General features: G+C 49.4%; 2 protein-coding genes across 2 annotated transcripts; both read left to right on the top strand.

The window, feature by feature from the left end:
• Positions 1 to 1,400: 1,400 nt before the first annotated feature.
• On the top strand, positions 1,401 to 6,811 carry LOC135990753 (lysosomal acid lipase/cholesteryl ester hydrolase-like). Its single transcript, XM_065638773.1, is given in 10 exon segments — positions 1,401 to 1,484; positions 2,015 to 2,180; positions 2,607 to 2,805; positions 3,048 to 3,157; positions 3,453 to 3,589; positions 4,024 to 4,167; positions 4,538 to 4,539; positions 5,361 to 5,430; positions 6,170 to 6,235; positions 6,578 to 6,811. Coding segments are annotated over 10 exon segments (1,212 nt in total).
• A 7,629-nt stretch (positions 6,812 to 14,440) lies between these two features.
• Positions 14,441 to 21,216, top strand: LOC135990698 (lipase member M-like). Its single transcript, XM_065638667.1, has 9 exons — positions 14,441 to 14,545; positions 15,971 to 16,088; positions 16,692 to 16,890; positions 17,716 to 17,825; positions 18,555 to 18,700; positions 19,245 to 19,391; positions 19,638 to 19,709; positions 20,788 to 20,853; positions 20,983 to 21,216. Exons 1-9 carry the CDS (start codon positions 14,441 to 14,443, stop codon positions 21,214 to 21,216), a joined length of 1,197 nt encoding a protein of 398 aa, XP_065494739.1.
• The last annotated feature ends 143 nt before the right edge of the window (positions 21,217 to 21,359 follow it).

Raw genomic sequence — 21,359 nt, 5'->3', positions numbered from 1 at the left:
GGGGTGTCACCCTTCTGGGTGGGGGGTCAGGGCTGAGCCACAGCCACCCCGACCTCATGCTGGCGATACCCCGCTGTGAGCAGGAAGGTGGACAAGGGGTGTCCGAGGTCCCCTCCAGCAGAGAGGCAGTGACTGTGTGATCCTCCACGTACCTGCTCCAGGGACAGCAGAGGGAGCAGGTGGCCTTCCCCCCGAGCTGTGAAAGCACCTCCTGACGCATGGGAAGCTGGTTCCTCCAGCAGAAGGGAGAGGGGACGATGAGGAATTGCTGGGAAACGACAGAACACTGCTTGCGGTTCTCCCTTCTTTCCCCAGGAAGATATTTTGCAGGGAAGCAATGAGGTGGATGCAAGATACCTGGCGCTGGTAGCCAGCACAGGCACATGCATTTGGTGGGACTTTGGCAAGGCTTCTTCCCGCGGGCTCCATGCAATCCGACTATTTATGCACGTCACACAAGAGCTGAGGCAGTATTTCTATTACAAATTTGTTGTCTCCAACAAACGAAACAACAGTAAGATGGTTTGTGGTAGCAACATGCCAAAACAGACACTTCAAAACCCTTCCCAGCTACAACAGCGGGTCTCCTGGGATAGTATTTCACTTGGGCTCACAAAAACAACTCAAATGTGCCCCGAGGTCTCTTTCAGCCACAAGGAGAGCCCAACCAAATCACATTATTTGATTTTGTATTAAGAACAAAACCTCCATGGTCCTGCAAGTTAAAACTGGCTGGTTTACTCCTGGTTAGTTCCGCTATGAGTTAAACCAAATAATCTATTCTTCTGAACCATCTGAGCCATTGTTTTAAACGAATAGTCTGTAATCATCCCCTCGAAGACCAGATTTGCCTGGGAGAGGCTGGGGATCAGATTTGCCCTGGGACTGGGTTGTGGCTTCCTAAGACTGGCTGCTCAGCGTGTTCGTGAGGAATTGCCTTGAGTATCTTTTATTTCTGTTTTATATACATATTTACTAGTAGTGTATCAGTGTTTTGTTATTTTATTAAAATGTGTTTCTCTCAATGCAAGTTTCTCCCTTCCCTTTTGATTCTCTCCTCTATTGGCAGTGTGTGGGGATGAGTGAGTGGCTATCATGGTTGTATTGCTAGCTCGGGTTAAAGCACAACAACATATATACACATTTTTTGAATACAAGGATCTGATGGAAAATGTGTGATTAAAATGTGATGGAGTTTGGACTCTGGCATTGTTCAAGATAAGGAAAATGAGCAATTTCTAGAACCAAATTTCTAGTTATTTCACCTGTTGAGTGGTCAGATGGATAGGCCAAAAGAAGTGTAACGCACGCCAAGCGAAGCGCGTGCAATACCTGGCTTCCCCATGAGTTCCATCAATGTCTGTCACGCTCGCCACATTGATGATGTTTTACAGAGCACCATGACGTGGCTGTTCGTAACCATTGCGTGTTTAATGTGCATTGGTGAAAAGTCAGATGCGAGCCCCACGGTGCCCATGGATGTTGTAAGTTCTGACTTCTCTCCCTTCTTTTCCTGCTTGGGCATGCTAGCTCCCTGTGCTGCCATAGTCTGGGCAGGACACATGGTCTTGTGTGTGTATCTTCACCAGGGTTTGGTACCAGAGAGCTTTTGTCTCCCTGTGCTGATGTACTTCAAGATTTACATTTATAGCGGAGTTTGGTCCAAGTCAACAGATTGGGTCGATGCAGCTGTTTCAGGCTTGGAGCTTCACTGTCGTTGCCCCCCTACTTGTCACAAACGTTGACTGCAACATGAAAAGTGATGGTGGGTCTTTCTTTGACAGACCCGCTCAGGGAGTGAGGGAAACTCACACCTGCCAACAATTTTAGCTGAAGTCATGACATGACCACAGGGTTGGTGGGAAGGACATTGGGAGGTTCCTACTCCACCGTCCCGCTGACAGCAGGAGTCTCCACCACTGTTGGCTTCACCCAGCCAAGCCTTGGCACCCTCCAGGATAGAGACTCTCACCTCCCTGGGGACCTGTCCTGCGTTGTCCTTTTCTCCCCACAGGGTGAAATTATCCGCTACCACGGGTACCCCTGCGAGGAGCATGGAGTGGTGACAGACGACGGCTATTACCTCACCGTGCAGAGGATTCCTCATGGCCGAGACAACCCAGGAAGCTTGAGCACCTCCCATGAAGCAGAGGCACAGGACTCCAGCATGTTCTGCCGCCGTAGGAGCCATGAGAAGGTCTGCCTGGTCCAGGGACCCTGAGAGCTTTGCTGGGCTGGAATAGGGCATGGTCAGGGCTGATCCATCATGGACTGGTTCTGCCAGGAGACACCTTTCCCCGTAAAATTAGCCTTGGTAGCAAAAGAAATGCAGGTGCCCACCACACTGACCTTCTTGTTCTGAAAGGATCTGCTCCAAAGAGGAAGGGAAAGATAAGGAGAATGAATGGCGCAGAGAAATCTTACCCCGGGTTTTACCCCAGCTCAAAACCAGCCAGTGGAGCAGCAAAAAGCCATTCGTCGGCAAAAAAACCCCCCATGTGTCCAATCCAATGCCTTCTCACTATTTTGACTCCTTTCTGTTCTTCACCTGGATGTGAACAGTCAGTTTTGCTAGTGGCCGGCCAAAATGACTTTTCCTTCTCCAGCTCCAAAGCCCGCGGTCCTCCTGCAGCACGGCCTCTTTTTGGAGGAAAGCAGCTGGGTTACCACCTTGCCCAACGGCAGCCTGGGCTTCATCCTCGCTGACGCTGGCTACGACGTCTGGATCGGAAACAGCCGGGGGAACAGCTGGTCGCGAAAGCACAAAGAGTTTGAGTTTCATCACCCGGAATACTCAGCTGATAGGTATTTTCTGCGAAGCTAGATGGTAGGTAGGTACCTGGTACCCTCAGCAGCGCCTACAGGCTTGAGGAGCAGTGCTGCTGACAGTGGGCATCGACCAACACCACCAAGATGCCACAGGGGTGCCCATACCCACCAGAGCCCTCTCCCACCCCACAGATAGTGATGGCACCACTTGCCATGTCCTGCCCTTCGCTCTCAAGGTCAGTAACAGTAATTTTGCCATGTGCCTCTCTCCTTTGCAGCTTTCATGAGATGGCCATGTATGACCTTCCAGCGACAATCAACTATATTCTGCAGAAAACTGGACAGGAGCAGCTATACTACGTGACTTATTCCCAAGGCACCACCACAGGTACTTTGGAGGAGGTCAGGTTTGCTTTAGCAGAACAGTTTTGAGCAGTGACAGCCCCAAAACTGTTGCAGTGGTGGCTTTTGGTGCATCCCACTGCTGTCAGAGTCCTGGGAAGGGCTTGCAGGCTGGACAGTCAAGCTGGGTGCTGAAATGCATCAGCAGCAAAGGCTTCAGGTCAAGCCACCAGCCTTTTAGAGCCACCTCTGAGGGTCCTTCCAGTGGGCACACTCACCTGGGAGTGAACAAGTCCTTCAGCAGTAACAGGGCAGGATCTGCTTCCTCCTCCCTCCTGCAGGTTTCATTGCATTCTCATCCATTCCTGAGCTGGATCGCAAAGTCAAGATGTTTTTTGCCTTGGCTCCTGTTACCACAAACTGAAATCTGAAGTCGCCCTTGGTGAGGGTGTTTGACCTCCCCGAGTGGCTGGTTAAGGTACGTCCTCGTCACACGCTCTTCTGGTGTGAGCAGGAAGGGGGTCAATGGGAAAGTCCGAGACGCGCGGTGCTTGTGCATCACTTCCATCCCCTTGCCCTCTGCGTGCCATGTGCATTGAGCAGGTACATTTGTGTCTTCGCTCTTGAGCCTGCGGGGCATTAAACAGTGTAAAGCATCCCCCTGTCCAGCCCTGGCCAGAGAAGAGCTATTTCTAGATATTTGTTTTGGGTCTGTCCTCCTGGGAAAAATCTCTTCTAGGAAGATCAGGGCTCTTCCAGGGCCAAGGCCATTTCTGAAAAGCCAAAATTACAGAGCACAGCAAAGCTGTGGCAAAGAAGGCAGCCACTTTCGGGGTGAGCAGAGAGGTGGGGAGTCTCTGGAGGCAAAAGAGGAACGTGAACCTCGTTGACCAACACCTTTGACCTTTGCAGCTCATTTTAGGACACACAGTGGTCTTCAATAAGGACGAGATCTTGCAGCAAGTGATTTCCAGTCTGTGCAGCTACTCTGTCTTTAAAAGCTTGTGCTCCTTGGCCCTTTACTTGCCTGGTGGGTTTACGGACAGCTTAAATGTGGTATGTACACTCCAGATTACCTTATAAATGAACCAGTTTCTCATTGCTTTAACCTGAGTTGTCAGCTAGCTGCCTTCACCTGGCCTTCTACATCTTTGATTTATTGAAAAATCTGGCCATTCTGTCAGCAGTTCGCAATCTGGCCATTGTGTTGGCCATTGCGATGCTCTTGCAGAGGGAAGCCCAAAGTGCACATGAAGTCGCATGTCCACGTTGTGTCCCCAGGGTGGGGATGCCGAAGGGCAGAGTGCAGAGATTCATTCGGTGCCCCTGTGGTTTCTCTTTCACTGAGTGATTTGTAATTTCACATGCGTTTTAACGACAAAATGGGGACGTATGGAATGAACTACTCTTAATGCACTCCTAGAAGAGGTGGGCCCTCAGAATCTTCAGCCTGCCATCCCTTTGAATATATTCATCCCCAAATCAGAGACTTTCTCGGTGCCCCACTGCACTTCACACAGAGCTGTAGAAAGATTCGTGCTGGAGGCACCAGGGTGGGGGGTTCCAGTCTGACCCCACTCCCACCAAGGGCCAACACCACAGCTACATCAGGTTGCATGTGGACACGTCCAGGTGAGTTGGGTGGTCCCAGAGATGCCCCACTGACACTGGAAAGGGCTGTTCCCTTGGGGTTAGCCAAGATTTCGAGCAGCTCATGTGAGTAAAATTGGTGGCAGGTCCATGGATTGTACCAAGCAAGAATAGCTTGGCCATGGATGGAGTCAGAGCTGGGCCACTGTTTCTCAAGGAAAGTGTTGGTGTGATTGCTTAATCTTCTGAGGAGGCAATGTCTTAGAAACAACGCTTAGAGCTACTGTGATGAGTTGCACGTTGTCTTTGCAAAAGGATCTGGAACACAAGATATGGAGATTAGTCTAGCTTGAAAACCACATAGACTCATAACATGACCCAGCATGCCATGGGGACTGCTGGGCTGTCCAAAGGGAGATCAACAGCCCAAGGAGAAGGGAGATCAACAGCCCCTTCTGTGCTGCTGCCTGCAGCCTGTGTTCAGATGGCATGTGGCTGAGCTGAAGCTTCACAGAGCTAAGGCGACACCGTTTGTACAAATGCAAGCTCCAGCTAGCCTGCGTGAGAGACTTGTGCAGCTACTGAACAGGATCAGTTTTATTTCTAATAGGATTTCCCGCCATGCAGAGAATAAATGTTTCCAATGATTTCTTGCACAGCTGCATAGATGTCTACCTGTCCCGCTACCCTGATTCGACATCCCTAAAAAACATGTTACATTGGCACCAGGTAATATTTCCTGTTGCAGAGTAAGATGGCATGCAACCAGGGCCCATGTTCGCTTCTATTCTCTCAGCTGCTGAGGACCTCTGCTCAATGCTTGGGTATAATCCTCCATTGCTCTCCCTGTAGAGCTATATTGGAGAGAAAGGCGAAAATTGACGTGTAACACTGGTGCAGATGCAGTTCTTCTGTCCATGACTTTCAACAAAAGATGACCAAGAGTCTTTGGAGCTGGTAGGAGATGGAAATGGAAGCAAAAACTGGTAATAAAACAGCATAGGAGATACTAGAGTCAAGGCTAAGAGCTGAGGGTCAGTAGAGGCAACCAATACAACAACTAATCATTGAAAACACGCGCAGACTCGCATCCTTCTGTTGTAGACATTGACCATGACAGACTAAGGAAACGTGCCCAAAGGTCTGATCTGTGTCTTCTTTGAGGCGAGCTCTTAGTTGTACACTGGGTGCACTGTGGGTTTCTGGGGCCTTGGCTTCCAGACATCTAATATTCTGCAGCTCACCAGCCCCCCAGGACAGGAGGGATGAAAGATGTGGACAAGGGGACACCTTGCAGGCCATGCTGAGATCTTCCCGGGAGCTAAACTCTCCTCCTGTGAGACAGTAACACATGTAAAACACAGCATCCTGGAGCCTTGGTGTCAGGAGGGACAGCGTGGTTCCCTCGTCACCTCTTTTGTCTTTCTTATGGTCCCCTCTAATAAACACATCTCTCCTCCTTTTCCAGCTCTATCAAACTGGGGAATTCAAATACTATGATTATGGCAGTGACAACACGCTTCATTACAACCAGGTGAGAGAAATCCATGCTCATTTCTCAGTTTTAAAACAGGAAAAAAAAAAAAAAAGGCAGTGATAATTTTATGTGATTTATGGAATTTACCTTATATGGTCAAATAGGTTTGTACCTCTCTTACAAAAAAAGGGTCTGTGACGTCATAAGGTGATGACTTTTTGACATTCCGGTGAAAACTGTAGGGACCCAAGGCATAGTGGGGATCTCCAGTGATAGTTTCTGTGCTGTTTCTTGCGATAGGGGAGAAATTCCAAGCAGCAATCAGGAATACTCCGAATTTTTGACTTGCCTGTGACCTCCCAGGCTTTCCTTCCTCAAGCCATACTGTTTGTCTTCCAGACCACACCTCCCTTCTATGAGCTGGAAAATATGAAATCTCTGCTTGCTGCATGGTATGGTGGCAGGGACTGGATTTCAGCCCCCGAAAACGTAAACATCACACTGTCTCATATAACCAATGTGGTGTACAAAAAGTACATTCCCGAATTCGCCCACTTTGACTTCCTTTGGGGTATGCAAGCATATGAACAAGTGTACAAAGAAATTCTTGAACTGATGGAGAAGAGCACCTAGAGTCTGACCAGTGGCAGTAATTGTTTGTTTCTTGTTTGATATCTGGGACTTCTTTTATTTGAGAAAAATTTAAAAAAGATAAAGGTGAAGAAAAAAAGAGAGGGAAAAGGCTCATTAAACTGCTGTGCTTGGTGTGGATTGATATTACTCTGGCAGGTGAGGAAAACAAGACAATCCAATGATCAGGAAAACCTGTAGGATTTGGGTTAAATAGGTTGAGGTCCTTGCAGAACCAAGGCCTGGCTCTTGGACCCTGCGTCTCCCAGGTGCCTCATTCACGTGGGTTTCCAGCAACAAGCAACTTCAGTAGAATTTGGTTCTGGCCCCAACTGCAAACATCTGGACAGCAGCTCAGCTCCCTCTGGACGCTGGTGGTTCATGAGAGTGGGTGTGCTTGCATGGGACAATGTGGTGGGTAGAGCGATGAGTCTCGCTGGTGTAGCTTCATCCATCTTCTGGTGACTCTTCCATGCCAGAAATCCCAACATCCTGACGTTCGTTGCTTTACCTTGCAGTCGGAAGGAGCTAGAAACTTCCTGCCTGGTGACAACGAAAAGAGCTCGTGTGTTGTTGGTGGTGGTGTGGGGTTTTCTGTTTGGTTGGTTGGTTTGTTTTGTTTTGTTTTCTATGACAACTGTCCATTTGACTCATGTAGGGAACATCTTTCTCAAATGCATGCTGATTCAGAAAACACCAGCCTTGCTCATACACAAAAGAGTTTTCCATAAGTTCTACCAGGAAACATCGTTTTAAGTAATATTCCCAAGGCACAAATCCGGGTGGATTTTGTCAACTCTCAGAAAACACTTTTGTTTGCCTTATGTGGAAGAGACAATAAGAATCTGCTGGAAGCCAGTAATGAGTCTAACTCTGCTTTCAGCTTCTGAATTACACTTCTTAATAATATATTGATTAGGGGAGGAATTGTTAATTTGCTTGTTTGGGTATCTATAGTCTTAAAATATACCTAGGAGCAAGCAGGGCAAAGGGTAGACTGTCTTTCCACAAAGATATACAAATAATAATAGTAATAATAGCAGTAATAGTGATAATACAGTAAGATTGGTTGCACTGGGCTCTGTGTGGTTGCACAGAAGAAAATAGGACATGATGAGGTAACCTCGGGGTGTAAGAATTAGGCTATAGGTTAGATATAATCTGTGTGGAGCAATAGTGATTAGCTACCTCACTTAGCGTATTTGTAACGACACCTTTTTCTGTATAATTGGTTATTTACTGCGGGGCTCAGCATTCTTACAGGACTGCACTGTGTTCATGCCATGGATATCAATGTAAGTGCAAGAAATACTTTTCTATCTTTGCAAATAAACACCCAAAGCTTTGAAAGACATTTCTCCAAAAGCTTGCAAAAGCTCGTTTATGTTTAGTTAAGAAGTACTAAGTTTTTTTCATACTTCTGAAAACTTTTAAGATTTGCAGGGTTTAGTCTCTTATCTTTCTGCCCAGGTTATAATGTTGCTGCCACTTCTGTAATTATCTGATGCAATGTTTGTGTTGCGTTATCTTAGTTCATTGGCAGTCTCCCACGATGGAGCATTTGGGTTGAGTTCTCTCTATATCAGGTTCTGGAAGCGCTCTGCTCCCTGTGGCACTGGTACTCACTCCCCATCTATTCTCAAAGGATCAACAGCACTTGTAGCATAAATATTGTGATGTTCTGTTGTCCGCGATTGCTTTGATCAATAGGTGGATTGAGTTACCTGATGAGCTGTGTTGATCTTGCTGGGACTGGAGTCCTTGCACGTCTCGAGTCCACCAGGCAAGTCGAAAGTCATCAGGCAGGTCTATGGTGATGGCACAGGTCCAAGGTCAGGCTGGGGCATCAGCCCACGATGTCAGGGTCCAGATCAACTCAATCTCTCTCCTTCAGACTTCACAACACAGCACGAGGCCTTGCCCACCCCGGTGAATGCATTCATGGCACGGCAGTGCTCCCTTTTCACTCTCCATGTGTGAGTAAACCAATCTCAGCCATATGCCTACATGTGCGGAAGACGTTGGTCATTCAGCCACCTAATTTTCTTCCAGATGTGCTCATGCAAAGCTATTCTTGATCTGCTTGCATGCAGCACACAAGGTCAGAAGGGCTTAAGACCGCGACACGTCCCATTCAAAAAACAGCCATTGCACCACGTTTGCTGACCTATAATTTTCTACCTTCACCATGGTAAACACAACAAGAGGCAGCACAGGCATGAACTGCGGAGCACCCAATCAGCTCCATGAGCTGTGGGGCAGACGGTCAGCTCCAGGCTGTGTCCACACTGCAGAGGTGGCGAGCATGTCTATCACAGCGTCCTTCCCGCTGGAGGATTATGCCCAGGCACATGCTTAAAGCGAAGTTGTGCTTTTGTAAGTAACCCGAGGATTGCTTTAGCATCTGCTTTAAGCAACATACTGGCCTACGCCGTCATTTACAAACTGATCTAGGTTAATCTAGGATAAGGTTTCATCTAGTTTTGTCAGATGCTGTACTGCCTTTTCATGTTTTTTTGACCCTCAACAGCAAGCCTGACGAACAGATTCCCACAGTCACCAGCACTGCTGAGTAGATTCAGAGGTTTATTCAGCTGAGGACATGCCACTTCCTTATCTCAGGAACTATGAGCAATTTCTGTGTTGCTTCCAAATTTTCTTTTGAGATTGCTAATGGCTTGGAAGAGAGACCCATTAACCGCCGGTGGGAATGGCACAATGCCACGGAAAGTTATGGTTAGCCAAAATCATGATCAGATATAACTACCTCCAGCACTCTTCACAAGCCTGTGTTGGTCTCCATTCCTGACCCTGGACTATGTTGTGTGGGACATGTTACTGCTCCCTGAAGGTCTCTGGTAGCCCTGACCAGGCCACTGGCTAAGCTGAGCCCCATCAGCTTTTCTCCAATACATTGGAAAAAAGCCCAAGAGCACTATGACACCAAATTTGAAAAACGTGAGTATTTCTTTACTGAGAAAGCTTGCTGAAGCTGGCTCAGGTCTGTTCATGAACAGATCAAACTCTTTGAGCTTTAAAATACTCTTTAAAGCCAACTGTACAATGAAGAGGGATCAGAGAAGGAGTACAAGAAGTTCAGGATTTTTCTGGGGTCTTCTGGACAAAGAAACAAGAGAAGAATTAGCTGAGACAAACCACTGGCGACTGCATCTCAGTTATTTCCCAATCAACATTTAGGAACATTTATGCTTTTGTTGATTCAGCTTCACTACTGTGAATAAAATGATTGTATGAACAATTTGAGCAAGGTGTTGTGAAAAGAATTCATTGTTTCATCAAGCTTTGCTCTAGCATGAGTAAAACCCCTACTAAGTGTGTGATCAGAAATGCTGGAGATATCCCAGCCTAGCTGAGGGGCTTTAAACTAGGAGAGGTACAACCAAACAAGCACTGCTTTCCTTCTCAGGTTCTTTACTTGAGCAAGGTTCTCCAAGGTTACTGCAAGGGAATCATGCTTATCTGGCAGGGCTTACACAAGTGTTGATGTTCTCTTATTGCTAAAATCAGAATAACAGAATCACAGAATCACAGAATCACAGAATAGTTTGGGTGGGAAGGGACGTTTACAGCTCATCCAGTGCCCCCCCTGCCATGAGCAGGGACATCTGCACCAGCTCAGGTTGCTCAGAGCCCCGTCCAGCCTGGCCTGGGATGTCTCCAGGGATGGTTCATCCACCACCTCTCTGGCCAACCTGGGCCAGGCTCGCACCACCCTCAGGGTAAAAACTTCCTTCCTCAAGAAGAAACGATAGAGGAGGGATGTGAATATCAGCTCTCCCATGGGACCGGGGTGCTGGGATGGGGGCCCGGGTCTCTGTTGGCCACAGCAGTGACCCATGGGCCTGGGGACAGAATCTCCTGAGGCTCCAGGAGATGACTACAGCCCAGGCACCATTTCTCTCCCCTTCCCCATCACCTGCAGGACACGTTGAGCAGCATCTAACAACCCTCGTGGTGGCCCCAGCTGGAACCTAGGGGATGAGGGACTGTCCGAGTGGTGCCACAATGATACTTTATTTCCCAGTTCAGGGTACCAAGACCAGAGGAAAGTTAGTTAAGCATCTCCCTGCTTGTGACTGGCTCACCCTTGTGCTTGGCAAGATGCAACCAGCATCCTGGGCATACAATTTGGTGGCTTGTACAGGCATGAAAGCACCAGGAGAAACACCAGAGCAGGAGTTAGAGGAACAGCATGCATTGATAGCCAAGGATGTGATTAACACCAATCAAACTGGTAAGCACTGAGGAACATGTTGCTTGCACTGTGATGCACTACAGAGAAGGTGGCTCACGCACAGAAGACCTGCACTTGTTAATGGGAGGACAGCAGTGGGGGTACAGCACATTTCATGGGCTGTTTTTCTTCCTGCTATCCCAACAGCAGGATGGGTTACAGTCCTGCAATACTTCGAACAAGAAAATGAAAGACACCCAGCAGCAATGTTGCCTTATAAAGCACGGAGTTAACAAGATGCCAAAGTAAAACATCATGCCACAGTAACTTTGACTCCTAAAGGACCCAAGAGGCCAAGAAAGACTTGGCCTTTGAGCTTCAAGCAGAACCCAGAACGTGTATGAAGGGCTCAGCAGTTGGCAACCCTTGCCTTCCATGTCACACTCAGGTGACCTTGGCCAGACCACTTGCATACACGCATTTTGGCCCCTCTGAGAATGTGTGTATGAGAGTGCTGACTGGTACAGTCTACTTGGTTAGAAAGTCAAATAAAATACCATTCTGTTTCTAAACGGTCTTGAGTTTTCTTACATTATTTCCCACAACAATACTGTAAAAACGTCCCCTGAGTGTGCTTACACAGCTTCATTTTAAGATGCCCATGACAGTCTATCTAGCATTTGATCGTGCACCCTACTATGTATTATGGGGTCCTGACACCATAGGTTAATGCTAGTGACTATTTACAATTATGTGAAATGTACAATCACAGCAATGTCATGATGGCATTGCTCTTTCCACCTAAACTTGCACCTCTGTGTCAAAATGCCCAGCTCTGGTCTCCTAACTTCAAATAACTCAAAGGCTTTATTTCCTTCCTTTGACTGAGCAACATGAGAGTTTCTCAGTAAAAAGCTAGCTGCTTTTTGTTGGCAACCTCTCTCCTTCCTACCACAGTTAAGCCAGGTACTGGTGCTAAATCACACACTAGCCTTAGCACTGATACACTGCTCCGGTAGCCTCGTCCCATGGCCTGAGGATGCTGGAGAACCCGCTGCTGTCTTTCCAACTTCTATTAGCACCTAGTACTAGTACTTAATACCTCCTTTAGACAACCAATACCCAGTGGAGTTAGAGGGCAGCAGATTTGGCAGTGGATGAAGTAGTTGACCATAAGTCTGTCTTGATACTGTTGAAGGAAACCTGATGGCAGAGATTAGAAAAGCACAAGCTGGGAAGGGGTTTCTCCATCCCTAGGGTATTTTTTAACTCCTCTTGAGACACACACCAAAATTGCCCTCGACACAACCTGTGAAGTCCATCTTGTGTAGTGGGATTTTTGTGCTTATGGGAGTGGGAAGACACTTTCAAAAGCCAAAAGTAGACCCAGGGACAGAAGTAAGGTGATGAAACAGTGAAGGCTCTGGCTACACCTGCTGTCAAGAAGAGAGCGCCCACACACGCGGTCCTCGCCTGTCAGAGAATTAGAGTCTGGTCGATGGAGTAACACGCACATGTTTTGGGCCGTGTTTCACAACTCCCATACAGCTCATAGGCTACGGCTGGTGTGGGCATTAGGAGCCAAACTAATCCATGACCGGGAAACGGACACTCAAGCACAGCACCTGGTAGCCAACTGAAGGCTCGGTCTTTTTGGGTGGCTACCAACCATCTACAGAAGGCGTAGGCTGTAAGGTGGCGGGCTGGAGGTGGAGAATGAACACCTCTACTCTGTGCCATACCTGTTGCTTCAGCCAGACGGAGGCGTTGCTCAGGCTTTCCTCCGCTCCGCCGTCCATCGGCAAGACACTCAGCTTGGTGCTTTTCCAGAAAACATCGCAGACGTTTTGCACATTCCCAGTTGCAAATACAATTCTGCTCGGGCATAGGGGCTACGTGGAGGTTGCCCGGGCCACTGTCACTTTTGAAGAGTGGTAATCACCAAGTGTCTCCCACCCAGATGGCCAGTGAAACATGACCTGTCCTTGGTGTATCTATGGGCAGGTCAGCATGTTCCTGAAGCCTTGTGAAGCTGGCAGAGCCCAAGTCCTTTCGTTGCCTCAGCAGATCTTCTAAGAGGCAATCCCGAGGGGCCCCAGGATTTCAGAAATTACCCTCTACAAAAAAACCCTTCTGGCATTTTTTTTCCTGCAGCTATCAGAAGCTTAAGGTGAAACTCCATAGCTGAAATTCCTCACCGCACCACTCCAGCTGCTTTTGAAAATGTAATCCTTTGCAAGCACAAAAGTCATGACCACATGGTGAAATAGAGGAAGTTATCAAAGATATGACCAACAAGCAAATCGCTTGATTGGAGGACATGTGACGTGGTCCAGCGTGATGCAAACGTAGCAAGGCTCTGACACAACGTGCTCTTTTTAACACTGGTGTTGGTAGAGCCTCCACTATTCACACCACCAACCTGATCAGGTACGACTGTGGGCTCAGCCTGGTAACGTATTTTCTTCTGCGTAATTCAGATTTGCGTTGGAGCTATCCCGAGGGTGAAAAGCCATCGATTGCTTTTTTTTCTGGGTAACTTGCCTCTTGATAATACCGTAGAGAGGGAGGGTTGCTGGGAATATTTCCAAAGGCAGGAATGTCTCACGGTGTGGGAGACCCATTGGGAGAAGGAAGAAGGGTGGCAGAGAGTAACCAGGTGGCTGGTGAGAACATTTGCAACTCATGCTACTGGGCTGAAGTTAGGCTCTAACTTTTAAGAGTCTGGCGAAGCATTAGAAATCACATATAATATTGACTGTGTATATTAAGAAGAGATCTCTGCTCAGGACAGGAGTCTCTAAGGCAATCAAAAAGGTTTCTGTTTTTTTCAGGCTACACTTATTTAATAAATAGCCTTCCTGTGAGGCTCTCCTAGTTTGAGTTCATAGGATCCCCGTGTTAATAGTGGCTTTTGGGTGCAAAAGCTAAGCAATAAAGAAACAGCAAAAGTATATAGTCATAGCCCAGCCAGCCTAAATGTATTCCTTGCGTAGTGTCAACTCTTATTTGGGATTAATTTCTTCTATGGGACAATTGGCCCGACAGCACTTCCTATGGCTTTAGCTCTTGCAAGATAAAGCTGTTTCTCTTCTTTTTACTATTAAAAATAGAAAAATGAGTCTTGCCTAATACCAGACCCAGTGTGTATGGAGGAGTATGAAGAGCCTTGCACAGACTCTAATGGAAGCTGGAATTGGGAATCCCCTCCACTTCCCAGCCCACACTGTGATATGCAGTCTTCAAATACATAAACGACTCAACCCATCATAACCAAGTAGAAACAGACATTTAGTAGTAGTAGTAGTAGTAATAATAACAATAACAATAACAATAACAACAACAACAACAACAACAACAACAACAACAACAACAACAACAACAATAATAATAATAATAATAATAATAATAATAATAATATTTTACACAGACACAAGATGTGGCTGTTTTTTGCAATCCTGTTTTTGCTACAAGCACCTGTGAACTCAGCAGATGCCATCGAGCAGAAAAAGGCTATAAATCCTGAGGCATTCATGAACGTTGTAAGTCAGAAATTTGAATCTCCACTCTGTCTGAAAGTTTGTGGATATTTAGCTGGAGGAGAGCGGGATGGAGGGTCCGTATGTGGAGAGGGTTCAGGCCACCACGTGTGCTGGTTTTGTTAAGCAGTGTGATGTGACGTTGCCTCCACACCGTCATTAGCAAGCCCTGCTTTCCTCTTCCTCCCTGCAGTATTAAGTGCAATTATCAGCGGATCACATAGAGGAGGGAGTGATCCCAGCCCAGACTTGATCAGGTATCTTCCTGGAGGATAGAAAGTTGTGCATTGTTCCTTTCCTTCAGCTGCAGCTGGTTGCTCAGGGCCATATCCAGGCAAGTCTTGAAAGTCTCTGAAGGTGGGTTTAGATGGAGGCTGAGGGGTCTGGAGCATCTTTCTGATGCAGAAAGGCTGAGAGAGCTGGGGCTGCTCAGCCTGGAGAAGAGAAGCTGAGAGGGATCTGATCAATGGGATCAATATCTCAGGGTGGGTGTCAAGAGGATGGACCAGACTCCTTACAGTGGTGCCCAATGAGAGGGTGAGGGGCAACGGGCACAGACTGAAACACAAGAGGTTCCATCTGAATATGATGGAGCTTCTTTCCTTTGAGGTGCCAGAGCCCTGGACCAGGCTGCCCAGAGCGGGTGTGGAGTCTCCTTCTCTGGAGACATTCAAACCCGCCGGGACGTGATCCTGTGTGATCTGCTCTGGTGACCCTGCGTTAGCAGGTGGGTTGGACTGGGGGATCTCCAGAGGTCCCTCCAACCCCAACCAGTCTGGGGTTCTGTGTTCTGTGCCTCTTTTGTCAAACGTGTGACAAAGTAAGCACACAGAGATGTGCAGGCAGGATCACAGCTGCGTTTCACCAGACTGAAACTTCCCAGTCTGTGAATCTTTTCAGCATAAACAGAGCTCAGGCAGAACCTCAGTGACCCTGCTACAAATGGGGCTTGTCCTATTGCCCTTCCAGTCAGCTCGCTTGGCAGGTTCGATATGCCCCACCATCTTATGTGCCCCATGCATCCGTTCAGAGCGTGACGTGGCATGTCCTGCTGCTGGTGTCAGCTGTCAGTAAATGCTTTTGCTTTCAATTTTTGGTTTTGGAAACATTGCAAATGCACGTGCTGCTGGGTTGGACAAGATGATCTCCAGAGATCGCTTTCAACCCTAACCATTCTGTGCTGCTGCTCGCAGGCTGAGTGTCTCCTCTTCCCTTGGGCATCTCACTGGGGTGGCCACGGGACTCAGACAGAGCGTCCCCTCTCAAAAAAGCCCTCAGCTGATCCAGAGTCACCGGGCAAAGTAATGTCCCAGCTGCCACAGCAATTTGGTTTTGCAAAGGCATCTCAGTTGATGAGGGATGCACTCTTCAAGTCAAACGAGCACCTCGGCTACAAAAAGCTTTCTACCTGGGTTTTTCTTTCCCCAGAGCCAAATGATCTGCCACAGAGGGTACCCCAGCGAGGAGTATGAAGTCCTGACTCGTGATGGCTACTACGTCACCCTAAACAGAATTCCTCATGGGAGAGGAAATCCTAGGAACAGTGGTATGGCTCTATTCCACAAGGAAGCCTGCAAAAAACCCCAAACCTTAATACGACAAGCAGGTGAAGGGATGAACATCAGGGGAGTATTTATTGCTAAAGCAAAAATACCAAAGCCGTGGCACTTCAATCTACAGCCAAGGTTTTAGCAGGCAGCACGGGAAAGCATGAGTACAGTACAGCAACCGCCTTTCACATCAAGTAGAGACTTGGTTTTAAACCTCAGAGCATGCAGGTGTATCGTATGAGAGCTCCTAATTTATTTTTTCCCCATAAATTTGTGACTTCAGGGTTTGAATGACCTCAGGGACGAGACTGTACAGCTGAGCTTTTGCATGGTTGCTGTCATGGCCAGGGTGCTGAGCTTGTGAGGATGAGCACCTGGGGTCTACAAGGCTTAGGAGGGATGTCCACAGCCCTCCAGCCTGAGATAACGAGGGCAACCACCACGAGACAACTAGGGCACGGATTTACTCATCGGGAGACATCACTAAAATGCTCATTGTATGTCCTCTGGTGGTGCAAGTAAGAGGATTTATTGGCCTCGATTTGGGGTAAGCAGAGAAATTCAGGTTCAAGGAAATGTGCTGTTTCTTTCACATCCAGGGGCCAAGCCCGTTGTGTTTCTCCAGCATGGGTTACTTGGAGAAGGCAGCCACTGGGTGGAAAATCTGGCGAACAACAGCTTTGGCTTCATCCTAGCAGATGCCGGCTATGACGTCTGGCTGGGAAACAGTCGGGGGACAAGATGGTCCCGGAGACACCAGCGCCTTTCAGCTGACCAGGCTGAATTCTGGGATTTCAGGTGGGCTGGGGCGGATTACAAACCCACGGCAAACTGCTCTGCCTGTCGCTGACCTGTTGCGATAGGACAAGGGGTGATGGATTTAAACTAAAGGAGGGAGATTCAGGCTGGACATGAGGAAGGAATTGTTGGCCCTGAGGGTGGTGAGAGCCTGGCCCAGGTTGGCCAGAGAGGTGGTGGATGAACCATCCCTGGAGACATCCCAGGCCAGGCTGGACGGGGCTCTGAGCAACCTGAGCTGGTGCAGATGTCCCTGCTCATGGCAGGGGGGGCACTGGGGGAGCTGGGAAGGGCCCTTCAACCCAAACTATTCTGTGATTCTATTCTACGATCTTCAGAGCACCCCTGGATTTCCCAAGCTGATAAACATGCTTCCAGTAAAAAAAAGCTACAAAAGTAGGTCTGCATTTCACCAGATCATGCAAAAGGCACATGGGCAGGAACTGGGGCTCCATTCCCTTCCAGGAAAAGCATCTCCAGGTGCAGAGCTGTTGCTGTGATCCTGACAAGAGCCAGCTCTGGGTTTGCAGAGCTGCTGTGGTTGCCCCTGACTGCACAGCTGGCCAGGCTCTGCACAGTTTCTTCACTGCTAAGCACGATTTTGGGGGGAACCAAGACTTTTCAGGGAAGGATGAGGCCATGGCAGGAGGGATGCCTGCTCACTCTGTGCAGTTTCACCCAGCACAGGGCTTACAGGAATTTTCTGCTGGAAAATCAGCCACAGATGTTCAGCCCTTCAGTAAACAAGCAATGCAAGGCAGCCAAAATTCACAACTAAGTTTTCTCTCCTGGTGTTACAACCAACGCATCTCTCCTGTGTTGCAGCTTTCACGAAATGGCAATGTACGACCTCCCAGCCATGATCCACTTCGTTCTGCAGAAGACCGGGCAGAAGCAGATCTACTACATTGGCCACTCCCAGGGCTGCACAATCGGTGCGTTAGACGGGGTTGCACATCAGGTTGCCTGGACCACCTCGAAAGTGTTCCTTTTGGTGTCTGTAAGCAGAAAGCGGAGAGGTCCCATCTTTGCGGGACGCCAAGCAGGCACGCTAGGTAGGAGGTGTCTTGCAGTGAGAAGTCCCACAGCAGCCATGCTTTCCATACGAGGTATCTGGGAGGACCAGTGTGCTCCCAGGGTAGTAAGAAAGCTCTTGGTGACCTCAATAAGCTCCTTGCTGTGACGGCAGCAACAACAACTCAGCCTAGATGACTGGGTTGCAATGTTCCACATCAAAACCAAAGGTGTTTTTCATGACAGTCACGGCTTCTGCTTTCCAATGAAATGCATGGTGCTGTTTTTCAACAGCTGGGCCATCAGGGGGATGAGACAACCTCTGTGACAATTATACCCTTTAGCAGCGGTTGATGGAAGATGACAGCACTGTTCCCTTCGCCTGGTGAACGGGGCAGGACTTCCCACTACTGGTAGTCGTTGAAGTGTCTCACCAGCCACTTGTAACCATAAGAATAAATGCATCATCTCCTTTTGGACATCTCTAGCACTAATGTCAAGCAGAAAAGTGGCAAGAGATCCCAGATTTTTGACTGGAGCTTCTGCCAGCTAGATAGATCTGGGCAGCAGGTCCAAGCAAACCCTTGGGTTAAGCACCTGAAGAATGATTGACCAAGTCTCAGGATGTTTTTCTTTTTTTTTTTTCTCAGCATTCATTGCGTTTTCATCCGTGCCAGAACTGGCTCAGAAAATCAACATGTTTTTCGCCCTGGCTCCAGCGGTGACACTCAAGTACGCCAAAAGTCCCATCATGAAAATGCCCTTCCTTCTGGACAAGCAATTCACGATGATACAGGTAGGGGATGACTCCATGCTCCCGTCCCTCAAACACACCGGTGCTAGAAAAAGGTTCATGCCCAGATGCAGTCCCTGGGGCGATCCGATGTGGCAGAAAACAGTTAATTCCCTCTGATTTATAAGCACAGACACAGTTTCAGGTGCAGTGGGTATGGTCACTGTGTTGAGTGCATCCTCCCATCTGTAGGATCTCCAGGTGTTGAAACTGGTCTTTCTGTTGAATTCCTTGACAGTCCTCCTGGAAATGAGCAGCTTCACTGTGTTGATTTTAATGACGGCAAAAAACGAATCCAGTGCCTGGGGGAGGAGGGGGTAAAGAGAAGAGTCCTAAATATTGATTTCCCTGGTGTGTATTCAATCATCATCTCCTCCTGCCATGAGCTGTGCACATGTCAGCGGGCAGGAGGGCACAGGAGGAGCGGGTTGGACCTCCGCGGGGTGTCCTCAGCCCAGCTGGTGGGTCAGCTCACGGGGACACCGGTGGGGCAGGGGGCCAGTCTGAGGAGAACGCAAGAAAACAACCTCGCCCTTTGCTCCTGCAGCTTGTGTTGGGCAGAACGGACGCCTCGCTGCGGCTGAGGAGGCTGTGGAGGTTTCTGCCTGCGCTGTGCAGGCAGCCGCTGCTGCACAAGCCTTGCGCCAACCTCTTCTTTCTGCTGGGCGGCTACAATGAGAAGAACCTCAACATGGTGGGTGCATCACCCCACACGGAGGGGACGGAGCTGGCGCCCCGGGGTGCACAGTTTGGGAGCCTGTCTCTCTGAGCTGTCTCAGAGCAATTGATTTTTAATGAAAATTATATTCCCGAGCCTGACCCAACGCTCCAGGCGGCGCGACCCAGCAGTGGTGGTTTTGGGAAACACATCATCTGGCAACGGCCGTCCTTGGTCCTGTCCATCGGAAAGTGATGACAGCTCGAACGTGTTTCCTTGCAGACGCGGCTGGATGTGTACACGTCCCACTACCCGGATGGGACGTCTGTCAAAAACGTGATACACTGGGCCCAGGTAGGTCCCACCAAAACGCAGGTGCTTCACCCCTGGGATGGTCGCTTCACCCCTGGGATGGTCCCTTCACCGAGAGTCTGGGCAGGTGGGAGAGGTCAGGGGCCTTGGACATCAGCAGCTCGTGAGGAAATTAGGAAATGGAGGAAATTAGGCGTAGAGAGGAGGTGCTGGATGGAGGATGAGTGACGCTGGTCCCTCTGGGGACCTGGGGACGCAGGGCTGTGCACTCTGGGCTGTGCCAGGCAGGACAAGGCGGGGGATCAGGAGGCCACAGCTGGGTGCTGGGACCGGTTTGGGGATCCACAAAGCAGAGTGAGCCCAGGGACACCCCGGTGATGGTGGATGGGGGCCAGGGCATACAAGAAGCCAGGGAAGCTGGGCCTGCTCAGGCAGAGATGAGGAGGTAAAGGGGGGACCCAGCAGCATCTCCCCCTGCCCAAAGGGGTCCCGGAGCTGCCGGGGCCAGACTCTGCCAGTCTGAGCAACCTACTGCAGCGGTGGCATTGGCTCTGCTGGAACCGGGGTCAGGCCAGAGACCCCCACCTGGTGCCTCCTTGCAGAGCTAAATTACAGGTAACAAGGAAGAGAAAAAGGTCTTTTTAATCAATGCAACGGTTGTGCAGCTATGTGAGCTTTCGCCCCTAGCACAGAAGCTGTTCTTACAATAAATGGGCTCACTGACTCTGTACTTTGAGCCCAAAGTGTCACGAGAAGGTAAGTATGATCAGGTTGTTGAAGGAAAACTTGCCAATCTGAAGTCCTCCAGCAGCACCCTGTGCACACAGTTGGCAATGAGCAGGTGTTCAGAGGCACAAGCGTTGTATCAGGGCAGCCAAGGAGTTGCATGTAACACCTTGGTTTGTCAGCCCATAGCTGGGGACCGGCATGGAGCTGCAGGTCAAAGCATCATCCTGTTAAAGAAGGTGGAAAGTCTGGCTTTGCAGGGGTGACATCTCCTCCTGCAACATCCTGTGCGAGTGCCCTCTCGTGATGTGGTCCCTTGAGGAGGCCAGGAGATGACAGACCCATGCAGTGGCACTCGCTGGCCTCCCACCGCAGATCGGTCCTCTCCTCCCAGATGGTGAAATCAGGAGAATTCAAAGCCTTCGACTACGGCGGCAAAAACCCAGCCATGTACCACCAGGTAGGAAGCTGACACAGCGGTGCTGGCGGCTGGAGATGCTGGGGGACTGTCCTGGGTGGTGTGGGGATGGGCTGGCTTGCTGGGCTTCACCATGACGGTGGTTCCTCAGAGCCCCCTGTGTCCCTCCAGGAGACACCTCCCTCCTACCGGGTGGAGGAGATGCCGGTGCCCACCGCGGTGTGGTCGGGGGGTGAGGACTGGCTGGCTGACCAGAGGGATGTCCACCTGCTGCTGCCCCGCATCGCCCACCTCGTCACCTACGGCCACATCCATGACTGGAACCACTGGGACTTCATCTGGGGCTTGGATGCCCCCGAGCGCCTCTACAGCAGCATCCTGGAGCTGATGGAGGGGTCCCGGTAGAGTGGCGGCTCCCCAGGGAGATGCTGGTGGCCTGGGGTTGGGTCACAGGGTCACTGTCCTCCCGCGAAGCCACCACCAGGCTGGTGTCCAGCAGCAGTTTGCAGCCCTCCCTGCGTGGTCCCACCCTGCTGCTTGCTGGAAAA

Source organism: Caloenas nicobarica, chromosome 7, assembly GCF_036013445.1.
Source record: "Caloenas nicobarica isolate bCalNic1 chromosome 7, bCalNic1.hap1, whole genome shotgun sequence".
In the NCBI taxonomy this organism is placed as follows: Eukaryota; Metazoa; Chordata; class Aves; order Columbiformes; family Columbidae; genus Caloenas; species Caloenas nicobarica.
Note: the sequence above shows the minus strand (reverse complement) of the source record. Positions and strands in the feature narration are given on the sequence as shown.